This window comes from Protobothrops mucrosquamatus, unplaced genomic scaffold (assembly GCF_001527695.2).
Source record: "Protobothrops mucrosquamatus isolate PMUCROS unplaced genomic scaffold, P.Mucros_1.0 scaffold2287, whole genome shotgun sequence".
Taxonomy (NCBI): domain Eukaryota; kingdom Metazoa; phylum Chordata; class Lepidosauria; order Squamata; family Viperidae; genus Protobothrops; species Protobothrops mucrosquamatus.
Genome location: NW_015388374.1, coordinates 107986 through 123895, shown reverse-complemented (window position 1 = coordinate 123895; position 15910 = coordinate 107986). Strand labels below are relative to the sequence as shown.

The following is a 15910-nucleotide window of genomic DNA, read 5'->3' as shown; positions in this document are numbered from 1 at the left end:
GGCACTTGGCAACCTGTTTGCCTTGCTTAACAACTACACTGCCTAACCACAAATTTTCTAGTTGAGGATTACGTGTATTGGAAAGGCATACATAATACCATTCATTTTTTTAATTTTTTGTTTTTTTTAACAGTTGTCAATAATGCACTTTGCAGTTGTTTATTAATGCCACACTCAGCTTTAATTGTAAATTCAAACCATTTGATGCTCGTCAACAACTCTGAAATTCTAATTCCCACTGATATACGTGTACTTTTATTTTTCTTACCTTTTAAGGTGAAATCATCATTGTGTTGACAGTTTTGCATGTATATTGCATAAACATAAATTGCATACCCCTCTAATATCTGTATGCTGCAATTTGCTATTTGCATTTAAGATACAATAAATAACTAAATAAGTCAAACCAGGCGGCCACGACAGTGTGTTGAAACTTCGCTTGTTTTTTTTTTTATGTGTTTCACACATTTCTTGCACGTAAAACACCGGAGGTCCGTCAGTTGCACCATCGGGGGTGTTCTGTTGACTTTTCTGACCTCTGGACATGCCATCCCCTGGCATGAAGTGGTCCTTCCCCGCTCTCAGAGGCCAGCATCAGATTGCCAAGGAGCAAAGGACATTGTGACTGACCCCGCGTTGTCCTTTTGTGCTTCTCACTCACAGGTGTGGCGGATGCTCCATGGAGGTGAGAAGCCACACCGTGTCCTACCTCGCCTCCCGTGTCCAGCCGGTCCACCAGCCCTACCTCACTCTGTGTCCGGGAAACAGGGTCTGCAGTACATACAGGCAAGAGAGCGGACGGAAACCAGGGGAATCTTCTGGGCTTCTGTCTTGACCCTCCCACACCCTGTAGCAGAGAGTTCCAGAGGTTCGCCGCGTGCCATTGAAGGCTACAGCAGCTTCCACCTAGAATCCACGGCAGGCTGTTAGAAGGGCGTAGGTGGAAGTTGCCATAGCTTTCAATGGCTTGCAATGAGCCTCTGGAACTCCCTGCTACAAGATGTGGGAGGATCAAGGTAGGAAGGCAACGCATCTGCTCTTGCATTCTCCTTTTCATTTGGATTTGTTCCCTGCTGAGTGCTGATCTGAAGGCAGTGGGACATGTTGTGTGTGTGTGTGTGGGGAGGGAAATACAGCGCTACCTTCCTCCTCTGCTATCGTCTCCCCCAGAAAGCGGAATTTCACACGATCTAGTTTCTCAGCCTTGTCAACTTTAAGATGTGTGGACTTCAACTCCCAACTAGTAACAACTGTGTTACTAGCTTAACAACGGCAGTGATCCACTTAACAACTGTGGCAAGAAAGGTCGTAAAACGAGGCAAAACCCGCGTAACAACCGCCTTGCTTAGCAATGGAAATTTGGGGCTCAAAATTCGAGGACCGTCTGTAATGCCTCCGTCTTCTTATTTTCCCCTCGACGACGACCCTGTGGAGTGGGTTGGGCTGAGAACTTTTTTTCCTTGTAGGTAGTTTTTGGAGTCATCCGTGGTTCCTTCTTTGCATGTTGCCGTCCCAAAGATGCTTTTTCCAAAAGGCAACTGGACTTCCTTTGTTTTCCTTGGAAGACGTTTTGCTTCTCATCTACGAAGCTTCTTCAGTTCAGAACTGAAGAAGCTTCTGGGATGAGAAGAAAAACGTCTTCAAGGAAAACCCAAGAAAGTCCAGTTGCCTTTTTTGGAAAAAGCCCCTTTGGGTCAATCGTGACTGGATGACTTGAGAATCTCCAAGGACATTTGCATGTTATTCCCAATCGCAACCCTCCCCCCCAAAGATGCTGGGAGTCGAGCGGCCTCTACAACGTACGTATACATAAGTACATTTGGGCTGGGGAACCGGCCTTTTCTCCTGTGAAATCTTAAAATATCCGCCAAGTTCACCTTTTGGGCTCTGTGTTTTTTGCAGAACTACCTATAAAGTCAGCCATCGCCAGGCTTACCGGAAGATTTCCCGGCCGGAATACGTTTGCGGTCCTGAATGGAAGCAGAGAAGCCCTTTCTCTAGGCTCAGATGTCCCACAGGTGCCTTTTCTTTATGTGAAATATTAACAACAACAACAAAAATCCTTAGGGGTCCTTAGAGGAGGGGGGGGGCTCTTGAGTTGCTCAAGATGCGGGGGTTCTGTGTGGAAAAGCAAAACTGATGCTGGAAATTCGGTTTATTTGAATGCAAACAGAAGCTCGAAGCTGCATACCAGACCACGTGGAAACCACTTCTGGACTTTCTGCTCAAAAGAGACGAAAATGAAATTCTGACATATGTTTTTAGGTGGTTGTTATAGAAAAGGTTAGGACTTACTGTTTTTGTAGAAGTAATTCTACTATGCCCTGAAAAAAGTTGGAAGTCCCCGTCTTCTGTTAATAATAATAATAATAATAATAATAATAATAATAATAATAATAATAACAACAACAACAACAACAATAATAATAATAATAATAAAGTTGGAAGGGACCTTGGAGGTCATCTAGTCCAACCCCCTGCTCAGGCAGGAGACCCTATACCATTTCAGACAAATGGATGTCCAGCTTCTTCTTAAAAACTTCCAGTGTTGGAGCATCCACAAGTTCTGGAGGCAGGTTGTTCCACTGGTTAATTGTTCTAACTGTCAGGAAGTTTCTCCTTAGTTCTAAGTTGCTTCTCTCCTTGATTAGTTTCCATCCGTTGCTTCTTGTCCTGCCTTCAGGGCTTTGGAGAAGAGCTTGACTCCCTCTTCTTTGGGGCAGCCCCTGAAATATTGAAACTTTGCTCTCCTGTCACCCCTTGTCCTTCTCTTCGTTAGACTAGACAGACCCAATTCCAGCAACCGTTCCTCATATGCTTTGTTGTTATTCTCTGTACTCTTTCTAGAGTTTTCCGCTCACTCTGTTCCCTTCTCTTTTCCCCTTCAGCTTCTTTTTCTCTTGTCTTCATTTTCATTGGTATTTTATATTAAGAAAAATATTTAATAAAAATTATTTTTTAAAAAAACAAGCAGATCAGGCCCTGGAATCTTTGAAAAGCGAATTACAACTTTCCAACTATATTTAATTTCACAGACAGCTAAGCTAACCCGTGGAGCAGCCAAGGCCAGCAACTCTGTTCTGATTAGCAGGTCGTGCCTAAGAGATAACAGATCATGGCGGGGTGCATGGCCTGGATCTGCCCACTTCCACCTGTCTGGATGGAAGCGGGGTGCCCTCGCCTTCTCTTTGGTTTTGGCTTTCTGCCTCCCCCCCCCCCCAAAACTCCAGTTTCCATCTGGTCTTGTATGAAACCAGCCCACAGGTTGATTGATTTATGATCCAGCCGTCTGTTTGTCTCACCGCAGCTCCTATTTGCCGCCCGCCGTGCCAGCCCAGCCGGAAATGTTCGCTCCCAAATGATTGCACCTGTCCTGGGTGGACCGGGAGGTGTTGCCAGACAGGTAAAAATCTTTGGGTGTTGCCAGGTGTTTCCTCTGCTGGAGAAGCTGCAACACAGCCTGAGGTTGGCATGTGGGAAGGTGCTGTGCTTCGAAGCCTCAGATTCCGTGGAAATGGACTCATACGGAAGGAAGCGGGCGAGGTGCCAGGTTCTGCTCTCACTCAGTTCTCGGTTGTCGGGTGAATTTGGCCTGTGGGTGGCAGGGCTGGAACCGGCGAGCCTGGCTCACATCGCGAGACTCCAATGAATTATAGTTTATTTATTGAAGGGAAGTTGGGAAGCAAAGAACTCAAGCCTGTGACATTTTGTTTGCTCAGAGGCTCTTTTATTAGAATGATGATAAGACTTTTATCTCACCTTTTAGATTAGATTAGATTAGATTAGATTAGATTAGATTAGATTAGATTAGATTAGATTAGATTAGATTAGATTAGTGCAGGGGTAGTCAACCTTGGCTCTTTTATGACTCGTGGACTTCAACTCCCAGAATTCCTGAGCCAGCCATGCTGAGGGGAAAGAGAGAGTTTTTAAGCTGAGCCATGCTGGCTCAGGAATTCTGGGAGTTGAAGTCCACAATTCATAAAGCAGCCTACGCCTAGGCCAGAGATAGGCAACCTTGGCTCTTTTATGACTCATGGACTTCAACTCCTAGAATTCCTGAGCCAGCCATGCTGAGGGGAAAGGGAGAGGTTTCCAAGCTGAGCCGTGCTGGCTCAGGAATTCTGGGAGTTGAAGTCCACAAGTCATAAAAGAGCCAAGGTTGACTACCCCTGGATTAGTGTAAGGACCCACCCCACTTTGCATCTTAAGAAGACAGAACTCTTGGAATATCTCTTCCAACAGGCATCTTTATTAAGAGAAGATGGTTGCAGGCATTCTAGACAGGATCTGAGGGGCCAACCCCTACCATTCAAGGTTTTAAATGTTCCCAAGCAGCCCCCACCCCACCGTCCTTCCAGCGACAATCCCAGGCGTTACATTTCCACCCCTTTTACCTCACTGCCGGCAGAAGGGAGACTTCAGAGAGAGAGAGTAGATGAAAGGCGATGGCCATATTGTTATGGTCAGTCCTCTTGATAAGAATCCCATCCAGTCCTTTGTAGTTTAAATGAAGGAAGTGAGAGTCATAAACCCCCTTTCTCCCTCCTCCCCTTTCGTAGTATGACAGAATCCACAAAGAGTAAGAAATGGGTCTTTTTTCAGAGTAGGTAGCTAGAAATGAAAGGTAATTGGATTCTGACAATTAGATTAGATCTTCTGGCCCATTTCCCCACCTTGGATGGTCCAGGTTCTTCTATTATTATAAACGGGTGCAACGCGAAGCAGGCTAACCAGGCCTGGGAAGGGGGCTGCTTCCGCCATGCAGGGGTCCCCTTGGCTCACAGCTTCCTCCTCTGCCTTTAGACGTGGACGAGTGTGCGGCCGGGAGACACGGCTGCAGCCAGCTTTGCGTCAACACAGCCGGAAGTTACCGCTGCGCTTGCCATCCAGGGTACGGGCTCCATGCGGATGGACAATCGTGTCAGGCTCTGAAAGTGCCCCCCACCCCAGCTCCTCCAGGTGAGACCGGAGCTTGCTGGATCAATCCTTGTCTGGCAGGGTGATGGTGAAGGGATTCAGCCTCTGTGTGCTTGCTCACCACAAAATGCAGAGGCCAAAAGGTGACTTTGAGCTGGAATTTGCATGGAATTTCTCCTCCTCCTCTTCCTCCTCCTCCTCTTCCTCCTCCTCCTCCTCCTCCTCCTCCTCGCACCTGGGTGACTTGGCTGGCTTGTTTTGGCTGAGCAAAACCAGAAGAAGAATCTGCCTTGATGAACACTTGAGTTTATTATGCAAGAATGGTGTACCTCACCTGTGGATAGGTGGATAGATTGCTTGGGTTAGAGGTCTCACAAGGAGCTGCCCCCCCCAAGTAGGATAAGAAGATGAATTTCTTGTTCCCCAAATTCTTCGGAAGCACAACCATTATTTTTCCAGGGTTTCCCCAGTATGATAAACGAATCCATTAGCTGGACTAGTGTACAACTTGATTACATTTTAATCCATCAACTGTAGCTTGCTTTCTGGATGCAAATACCAGCAGTCTTTCTCAACTCTGCCTCTTTAAGATGGGTGGACTTCAGCTTCCAGAATTCCCCAGCCAGCTTTGTGGAATTCTGGGAATTGAAGTCCATCCATCTTAAAGTGGCAGGGGTTGAGAAACATGGCTTTAGACTAGAGCAGGGGTCTTCAAACGTGGCCCTTTTATGACTGGTGGACTTCCACTCCCAGAATTCCTCAGCCAGCGTGCACGCTGGCTGAGGAATTCTGGGAGTGGAAGTCCACAAGTCATAAAAGGGCCAGGTTTGAAGACCCCTGCACTAGAGGCTTCACCCCCCGGGGCGTTTTGTGTGGACCCACCCGGTCCTCAAAGAGGAATGGCTGCACTGCTTCTCGTCGCTTCCAAATAATGCAGAGGTGTCCAACCTTCTCCGATGCTACGTACAGCCTTGTGGGAGAACTCAGTTTTCCATGGCTAGACGAGATGAAGGTGTCAGCCCAGCCTGTGCAGCACACCCAAGATTACCTGGTCCATAATCCTGACCCCACACAACTGACCTGGAGTTCCCAAACATCGCTTTTAATTCTGCACACACCTTCCTGTAGCACCCCAAGGCTTTTCTCTGGCTTCAGAGGGACCTCCTGCTTCCTTCCTTCCTTCCTTCTCTACGTCGCACCCCCCGAGCTGGAAGAGGAGACCCCCCCCACCAGCCCAGGCTGACCGCGGCTCATTATTACTTTTGGTACGCGCTGTGCCACTTCAAACTCGTACCGTGAGTAATAATGCGCGGAGGGGCAGCCTTTACGCCGGAGAGGAAGAGTGGGGCACCGTGTCACCGCCAGCCTTCGATCCGTGGACAAGGAAGAGTTACTTAAGCGACGGCTGATTTCCTACACTCCCTCGGGCAGAGAAAGGGAAGAATGGTTTTAAGAGGCTGGGACATGTTTGGTTGGTTTTTATGCAGGAGTTCAAGATATAGTGCTCCACCCAAAAATAAGCTTGCAAGGTACACGGGGTGGGGACCCAGCAAACAACTAAGCTTTTGTGGATGAGGGTGGTCTTGAACCCAGATTTCCCTGCTTCCAGGCCAACAACTCAGCTCCACACCAAACGGACTCTGTGAGGTCAGTGGCACTTGCAATCCTGCCTGGATAAACAGAGTGTCAGATAGATTGGAATCCCAGGGAATAAAATGTCCACTCATTTCTCCACAGACGGCTCTTTCGTTGTTAACATCTCCACAGTCTTTGCCCAACTGGGAGAAAACCCCACCGTCAATAGAGTAGAGTGGAGTGGAGTAGAGTAGAGTAGAGTAGAGTAGAGTAGAGTAGAGTAGAGTAGAGTGGAGTGGAGTGGAGTGGAGTGGAGTGGAGTGGAGTGGAGTGGAGTGGAGTGGAACGGAACCGAGTAGAGTAGAGTAGAGTAGAGTAGAGTAGAACAGAATAGAATATATAGAATAGAATAGAATAGAATAGAATAGAATAGAATAGAATAGAATAGAATATATAGAATAGAATAGAATAGAATAGAATAGAATAGAATAGAATAGAAAGGGACGTTGGAGGTCTTCTAGTCCAGCCCCCTGCATTAGTCCCAGTGATGTTACCTAGTTGGAGAATGAAATGCCTGCATGCCACCAGCCAAGCTCAGATAGCACCAAGCACTCCAAAGATTAAAATCAGATTAATAATAGTAGACACACACACACACACACACACACGCAGAGAGAGAGGTAGTCCTCGAGTTACGACCACAATTAAGCCCAAGATTTATGTTGCTAAGTGAAACATTTGTTGAGTGAGTTTTGCCCCCGTTTACAACTTTTTTGCCCCAGTTGTTAAGTGAGTCACTGCCGCTGTTAAGTCAGTAACCCGGTTGTTAAGTGAATCTGGCTTCCCCTCCCATTGACTTTGCACGTCAGAAGGTCCCCAAAAGCGGATCACGTGACCCCGGGGACACTGCAACACATCATAAATACGAGTCAGTTGCCAAGAGTCTCAATTTCGATCACGTGATCCTGGGGGAGGCTGCAATGGTTGTAAGTGTGAAAAACGGTCCTAAGTCGTTTTCTCCGTGTGGTTGTAACCTTGAACGGTCACGAAATGACCTGTTGTAAGTCAAGGACAGTACAGTCAGCTTGGACTCCTGATGGCTTCAGGTTGTTTCCTGGCTATAATTGGGAACCATTTATCTCGGTCCTCCGGAGTGTTTGGGAAGCTCTTGTGAAGGAGTGCAGATCCGGCGTTGAGGAAGGAAGAAGAGGGAGGCCGGAGGGGAAATGGACGGAGAGCAGGAAGGGCAAGACAGGAACTCCTGAGGACCCCACCCCGATTCTCTCAGTGGGCGAAGAAGGGACGAGAGAAACTCAGACGGACTTTCAGGAGCCTCTTATTATATCCTAGATTTACAGGGGTAGGCAACCTTGGCTCTTTTATGACTTCTGGACTTCAACTCCCAGAATTCCTGAGCCAGCATGGCTCAGCTTAGAAACCTCTCCCTTTCCCCTCAGCATGGCTGGCTCAGGAATCCTGGGAGTTGAAGTCCACCAGTCATAAAAGAGCCAAGGTTGCCTACCTCTGGCCTAGGCCTAGGCCGCTTCATGACTCGTGGACTTCAACTCCCAGAATTCCTGAGTCAGTGTGGCTCAGCTTGGAAACCTCTCCCTTTCCCCTCAGCACAGCTGGCTCAGGAATTCTGGGAGTTGAAGTCCACCAGTCATAAAAGAGCCCAGGTTGCCTACCCCTGTCCTAGAATAACAACAAATACAAACCTTCTTGGAAGCACTGCGAGGTCTGTCCTTAACCAGGTTCTCACAAATGTTTTTCTGTTTCGTTGTGAATTTGTGCTGCAGGAAGTGACAACCTTCCCGTTCAAGAGGAAGTGAGAGAGCTGAGAAGCCGGTTGGCAGCTTTGGAAGAAGTGAGTCTCTTTCTAGTAAGCCCAGTTGGGTGAGGGATGGGGGTGCCAGTCCAAGGGATAGAATAGAATAGAATAGAATAGAATAGAATAGAATAGAATAGAATAGAATAGAATAGAATAGAATAGGGAAGGGAAGGGAAGGGAAGGAAAGGGAAGAGAGAATAGAATAGAATAGAATAGAACAGAACAGAATAGAATAGGAATAGGAATAGGAATAGGAATAGGAATAGGAATAGGAATAGGAATAGGAATAGGAATAGGAATAGGAATAGGAATAGGAAAGAATAGAATAGAATAGAATAGAATAGAATAGAATAGAATAGAATAGAATAGAATAGAATAGAGCTGGAAGAGACCTTGGAGGTCTTCTAGCCAACCCCCTGCTCAACTGGGAGACAAATGGTTGTCCAGTTTCTTCTTTAAAACCTCCAGTGATGGAGCGCCCATAACTTCTGGTGGCAAGCTGTTCCACTGGTTAATTGTCCTCACTGTTAGGAAGTTTCTCCTTAATTCCAGGTTGCTTCTCTCCTTTATTGGTTTCCATCCATTGTTTCTTGTCTTCCCTTCTAGTACTTTGGAGAATAATTTGACCCCCTCTTCTTTGTGGCAGCCCCTCAAATATTGGAAGACTGTTATCATGTCTGGTTGATTCTCTTGGGGTGTCCTGGTGGTCTCCTTTCCAAGGACTAACTGAGCTGACTCTCTCCTTGGCTCTTTCTAAACGAGGCAGTTCTATACTGCCACCTACTGCTGTTACTCACACTCAGCTCATGATTTAGAGTGGAACAGAATAACAGAGTTGGAAGGGACCTTCTGGGTCATCTAGTCCAACCCCCCTCCCCACCCAATTTAACACACAACTCTCTTTTCTTGGCTACAACATGGAAGTGGCTTGCCTTTGGGGAATCTGTTTATCTAGGGCAGGGGTAGGGAACCTTGGCTCTTTTATGACTGGTGGACTTCAACTCCCAGAATTCCTCAGCCAGCGTGGGGGAAGTGGCCCCCTCATGACTCGTGGACTTCAACTCCCAGAATTCCTGAGCATGGCTCAGCTTGGAAACCTCTCCCTTTCTCCTCAGCATGGCTGGCTCAGGAATTCTGGGAGTTGAAGTCCACCAGTCATAAAAGAGCCAAGGTTGCCTACCCCTGATCTAGTGCTTAAGGCGCCTGGCTAGAAACCAGGAGACGGTGGGTTCTAATCCCGCCTTAGATATGAAAGCTGGCAGGTTGACCTTGGTGCCGGTCGCTCTGTCTCAGCCCAGCCCACCTCGCAAGGTTATTGTTGGGAGGGAAACAGGAGGAGGAAGGAGTGATTAGGTATGTTCACCACCCTGAGTTAGCTATAAGGTAATAAAGGCAGGATAAAAATCTAATACATAAAAAAAAAACTGCCAGGCAGCTGTTGGCAGAGACCTCCTGGGAGTCACGCTTCTCCCTTTCTCGGCAGAAGTTCCAGCTCGTTTTGGCACCGTTCCTCAAGCTGGACCTGCCTGGCGCCGGAGAGGGCCCCGGGGCAGGACCCATCGGCCTGCTGGTCCACGTGATGCAGCAACTGGACCGAATAGACTCCCTCAGCGAGCAGATCTCTTTCCTGGAGGAGCGTCTGGAAACCTGTAGGTGGCCCGCTGGACCTGCCGTGTCGGCCTCGCCCCCTGGGTGCATGCTGGGGAGGGGTAGGGTTGCCAGGTCTGCTTCCAAAAAATAGCGGACAAGCGGGGGACGGGGTTAAGTAGTAAAAAAAGTAGACCGCCTTCTGCCGCAGATCCCCTCCCTCAGACCGGTACGCTCCCACAGAGTGGGCCTCCTCAGGGTGCCGTCGGCCAAGCAATGTCGGCTGGCGACCCCCAGGGGGAGGGCCTTCTCTGTGGGTGCCCCTACCCTCTGGAACGAACTACCCCCCGAGATCCGGATGATTCCGGATCTTCTTGCTTTCCGTCGCGCCNATAATGCGCGGAGGGGCAGCCTTTACGCCGGAGAGGAAGAGTGGGGCACCGTGTCACCGCCAGCCTTCGATCCGTGGACAAGGAAGAGTTACTTAAGCGACGGCTGATTTCCTACACTCCCTCGGGCAGAGAAAGGGAAGAATGGTTTTAAGAGGCTGGGACATGTTTGGTTGGTTTTTATGCAGGAGTTCAAGATATACTGTTTCACCCAAAAATAAGCTTGCAAGGTACACGGGGTGGGGACCCAGCAAACAGCTAAGCTTTTGTGGATGAGGGTGGTCTTGTACCCAGTTTTCCCTGCTTCCAGGCCAACAACTCAGCTCCACACCAAACGGACTCTGTGAGGCCAGTGGCACTTGCAATCCTGCCTGGATAAACAGAGTGTCAGATAGATTGGAATCCCAGGGAATAAAATGTCTACTCATTTCTCCACAGACGGCTCTTTCGTTGTTAACATCTCCACAGTCTTTGCCCAACTGGGAGAAAACCCCACCGTCACTAGAGTAGAGTAGAGTAGAGTAGAGTAGAGTAGAGTAGAGTAGAGTAGAGTAGAGTGGAGTGGAGTGGAGTGGAGTGGAGTGGAGTGGAGTGGAGTGGAGTGGAGTGGAGTGGAATGGAGTAGAGTAGAGTAGAGTAAATAGAATAGAATAGAATAGAATAGAATAGAATAGAATAAATGGAATGGAATGGAATGGAATGAAGTAGAGTATAGAGTAGAGTAGAGTAGAATAGGATAGGATAGGATAGGATAGGATAGGATAGGATAGGATATATGGAATGGAATGGAATAGAATAGAATAGAATAGAATAGAATAGAATAGAATAGAATAGAATAGAATAGAAAGGGACCTTGGAGGTCTTCTAGTCCAGCCCCCTGCACTAGCCCCAGTGATGTTACCTAGTTGGAGAATGAAATGCCTGCAAGCCACCAGCCACAAGCTCAGAGAGCACCAAGCACTCCAAAGATTAAAATCAGAAAATGATTTTAATAATGGTAGACACACACACACACACACACACACATGGGTAGTCCTCGAGTTACGACCACAATTAAGCCCAAGATTTATGTTGCTAAGTGAGACATTTGTTGAGTGAGTTTTGCCCCCGTTTACTTTTTGCCCCAGTTGTTAAGTGAATCACTGCCGCTATTAAGTCAGTAACCCGGTTGTTAAGTGAATCTGGCTTCCCCCCCATTGACTTTCCACGTCAGAAGGTCCCCAAAAGCGGATCACGTGACCCCGGGGACACTGCAACACGTCATAAATACGAGTCAGTTGCCAAGAGTCTCAATTTCGATCACGTGATCCTGGGGGAGGCTGCAATGGTTGTAAGTGTGAAAAACGGTCCTAAGTCGTTTTCTCCGTGTGGTTGTAACCTTGAACGGTCACTAAATGACCTGTTGTAAGTCAAGGACAGTACAGTCAGCTTGGACTCCTGATGGCTTCAGGTTGTTTCCTGGCTATAATTGGGAACCATTTATCTCGGTCCTCCGGAGGGTTTGGGAAGCTCTTGTGAAGGAGTGCAGATCCAGCGTTGAGGAAGGAAGAAGAGGGAGGCCGGAGGGGAAATGGACGGAGAGCAGGAACTCCTAAGGACCCCACCCCGATTCTCTCAGTGGGCGAAGAAGGGACGAGAGAAACTCAGACGGACTTTCTGGAGCCTTTTATTATATCCTAGATTTACAGGGGTAGGCAACCTTGGCTCTTTTATGACTCCTGGACTTCAACTCCCAGAATTCCTGAGCCAGCGTGGGGGAACTATGGCCCCCTCATGATTTGCGGACTTCAACTCCCAGAATTCCTCAGCCAGCATGGCTCAGCTTGGAAACCTCTCCCTTTCCCCTCAGCACAGCTGGCTCAGGAATTCTGGGAGTTGAAGTCCATGAGTCATAAAAGAGCCAAGGTTGCCTACCTCTGGCCTAGGCCTAGGCCGCTTTATGACTGGTGGACTTCAACTCCCAGAATTCCTGAGCCAGCATGGGGGAACTATGGCCCCCTCATGACTCGTGGACTTCAACTCCCAGAATTCCTGAGCCAGCGTGGCTCAGCTTGGAAACCTCTCCCTTTCCCCTCAGCACAGCTGGCTCAGGAATTCTGGGAGTTGAAGTCCACGAGTCATAAAAGAGCCAAGCTTGCCTATCCCTGTCCTAGAATAACAACAAATACAAACCTTCTTGGAAGCACTGCGAGGTCTGTCCTTAACCAGGTTCTCACAAATGTTTTTCTGTTTCGTTGTGAATTTGTGCTGCAGGAAGTGACAACCTTCCCGTTCAAGAGGAAGTGCGAGAGCTGAGAAGCCGGTTGGCAGCTTTGGAAGAAGTGAGTCTCTTTCTAGTAAGCCCAGTTGGGTGAGGGATGGGGGTGCCAGCCCGAGGGATAGAATAGAATAGAATAGAATAGAATAGAATAGAATAGAATAGAATAGAATAGAATAGAATAGGACAGGACAGGACAGGACAGGACAGGAATAGGAATAGGAATAGGAATAGGAATAGGAATAGGAATAGGAATAGAATAGGAATAGGAATAGGAATAGAATAGAATAGAATAGAATAGAATAGAATAGAATAGAATAGAATAGAATAGAGCTGGAAGAGACCTTGGAGGTCTTCTAGCCAACCCCCTGCTCAACTGGGAGACAAATGGTTGTCCAGTTTCTTCTTAAAAACCTCCAGTGATGGAGCGCCCATAACTTCTGGTGGCAAGCTGTTCCACTGGTTAATTGTCCTCACTGTTAGGAAGTTTCTCCTTAATTCCAGGTTGCTTCTCTCCTTGATTGGTTTCCATCCATTGTTTCTTGTCTTCCCTTCTGGTACTTTGGAGAATAATTTGACCCCCTCTTCTTTGTGGCAGCCCCTCAAATATTGGAAGACTGTTATCATGTCTGGTTGATTCTCTTGGGGTGTCCTGGTGGTCTCCTTTCCAAGGACTAACTGAGCTGACTCTCTCCTTGGCTCTTTCTAAACGAGGCAGTTCTATACTGCCACCTACTGCTGTTACTCACACTCAGCTCATGATTTAGAGTGGAACAGAATAACAGAGTTGGAAGGGACCTTCTGGGTCATCTAGTCCAACCCCCCTCCTCACCCAATTTAACACACAACTCTCTTTTCTTGGCTACAACATGGAAGTGGCTTGCCTTTGGGGAATCTGTTTATCTAGGGCAGGGGTAGGCAACCTTGGCTCTTTTATGACTGGTGGACTTCAACTCCCAGAATTCCTGAGCCAGCCTGGCTCAGCTTGGAAACTTCTCCCTTTCCTCTCAGCATGGCTGGCTCAGGAATTCTGGGAGTTGAAGTCCAGGAGTCATAAAAGAGCCAAGGTTGCCTACCCCTGATCTAGTGCTTAAGGCGCCTGGCTAGAAACCAGGAGACGGTGGGTTCTAATCCCACCTTAGATATGAAAGCTGGCAGGTTGACCTTGGTGCCGGTCGCTCTGTCTCAGCCCAGCCCACCTCGCAAGGTTATTGTTGGGAGGGAAACAGGAGGAGGAAGGAGTGATTAGGTATGTTCACCACCCTGAGTTAGCTATAAGGTAATAAAGGCAGGATAAAAATCTAATACATAAAAAAAAAAAAAAAAAAACCTGCCAGGCAGCTGTTGGCAGAGACCTCCTGGGAGTCACGCTTCTCCCTTTCTCGGCAGAAGTTCCAGCTCGTTTTGGCACCGTTCCTCAAGCTGGACCTGCCTGGCGCCGGAGAGGGCCCCGGGGCAGGACCCATCGGCCTGCTGGTCCACGTGATGCAGCAACTGGACCGAATAGACTCGCTCAGCGAGCAGATCTCTTTCCTGGAGGAGCGTCTGGAAACCTGTAGGTGGCCCGCCGGACCTGCCGTGTCGGCCCCGTCCCCTGGGTGCATGCTGGGGAGGGGTCACCCTTGGTGAGGAATGAAGAAATGCACCATCGCCTGGAAGTGGCCAGCAAATGGCCCTCGCCTACTTCACATAGTTGGCTTGATGGGCTCTGCCCTGGTCCCACCCCCTTCTGCCAGAGACCCTCAGATCTGTCCCACTCCTGCCCAGGCCCCCCACAGGCCCCCTTGACACAAACGATGTAGACCTGGCCATACCCACTCCATCCACACCCACCCAGTAGGGCGCACCCACCCTGGCCACACTCACCCGGCCCCCCAAGAGCAACCGCAATGCTGATGCGGCCCTCAATGAAATTGAGTTTTGACACCCCTGGTCTGCAGGAAAACAAACCAAGTTCAGAGCTCACCAAGGATCCCACAAAGCAGAGTTTGGGATGGGCGACGGGGTAGTCGGGGCTCCTGTTTTGCTCCAAGGTCTTGCGAAAGAGCTGAGAGATGCTTCCATCCCTAGTCTAAAGTTAGCTCTCTCTCTCTCCCTCGCCTTCTCCCGTCTCCTTTCTCTCCCTTCGCCCTCCCAGACCCTCCCCTTGGAAAGCATGAGCAAGCCCCCCACCACCACCACGAGGTTGACTTTGCCATTTTGCACCCCCCTCCCCCCCCCGTAGGTTCCTGCAAGAACCGGCTCTGAGGCTGAAGGAAGGACGGAGGTCCTCGCTGCTCCTGCATCCCATGTTTTTCCGGTGTGTCTCTCCGTTGAGTAGCAACTGAGCCTTGTTCCAGCAACCCAGCCAAGCGACGGCAGCGGAGAGGATTAAGAGGCTGGAAATATCACCGTTCTCAGCAAGCCCACCCCACCCCACCCCCCTCCTCCAGCTGGCCGGCGTGCAGGAATGGTCACCCCTCCAAACCCTGCCGGCCAGAGGTTGTGGGAAGGGAGACAGGCAGCCTCTTAGCAAAACATCCCTTGAACCAGGAAGGACCTTGCTGCTGAATGGACAGAATCGGGAGGGGTGGGCTGGTCTCGCCTCCCCCACCCCCAGGTACAAGGCAGCTGTTTAGAAAAAAGCCCCCCCCCTTTGGCAAAGCTCAGAAGCTGCTCTTTTCCAGGCTGTTACCCAAAATACCTTGGCAAGGCAGGGTTATTTTCTGTGGGGAGGGTGGTGCTAAACCAGCCCCCCCCCCCCCGTGTAAATGCACCATTCGTGTCCTGCTTGCTTCCCTTTCCAATTGTAGACAAACTCCCATGTCTTCCTCCCTTTTTAAGAAAAATATAGAACAGAATCCTAGGGCTGAAAGGGATTTTGGAGGTCTTCTACACTCTAGTCCAGGGGTAGGCAACCTTGGCTCTTTTATGACTCGTGGACTTCAACTCCCAGAATTCCTGAGCCAGCCCTGCTGAGGGGAAAGGGAGAGGTTTCCAAGCTGAGCCAGGCTGGCTGAGGAATTCTGGGAGTTGAAGTCCACGAGTCATGAAGCGGCCTAGGCCTAGGCCAGGGGTAGGCAACCTTGGCTCTTTTATGACTTGTGGACTTCAACTCCCAGAATTCCTGAGCCAGCCACGCTGAGGGGAAAGGGAGAGCTGAGCCATGCTGGCTCAGGAATTCTGGGAGCTGAAGTCCACGAGTCATAAAAGAGGCAAGGTTCTCCACCCCTGCCCTATATTAGGGGTCCTCAACCTTGGCAACTTTAAGACTTATAATAATAATAATAATAATAGTAATAATAAAGTTGGAAGGGATCTTGGAGGTCATCGAGTCCAACCCCCTGCTCAGGCAGGAGACCCTATACCATT

General features: G+C 48.9%; 1 protein-coding gene across 1 annotated transcript; it reads left to right on the top strand.

Moving 5' to 3' along the window:
- Positions 1 to 663: 663 nt before the first annotated feature.
- EGFL7 (EGF like domain multiple 7) lies at positions 664 to 14806 on the top strand (the record flags this gene model as incomplete). Its single annotated transcript, XM_029285815.1, has 6 exons — positions 664 to 786; positions 1903 to 1988; positions 4807 to 4971; positions 8286 to 8362; positions 9810 to 9975; positions 14784 to 14806. Coding segments are annotated over 6 exons (640 nt in total), but the record flags the coding sequence as incomplete, so codon positions are not given.
- Positions 14807 to 15910: the final 1104 nt, after the last annotated feature.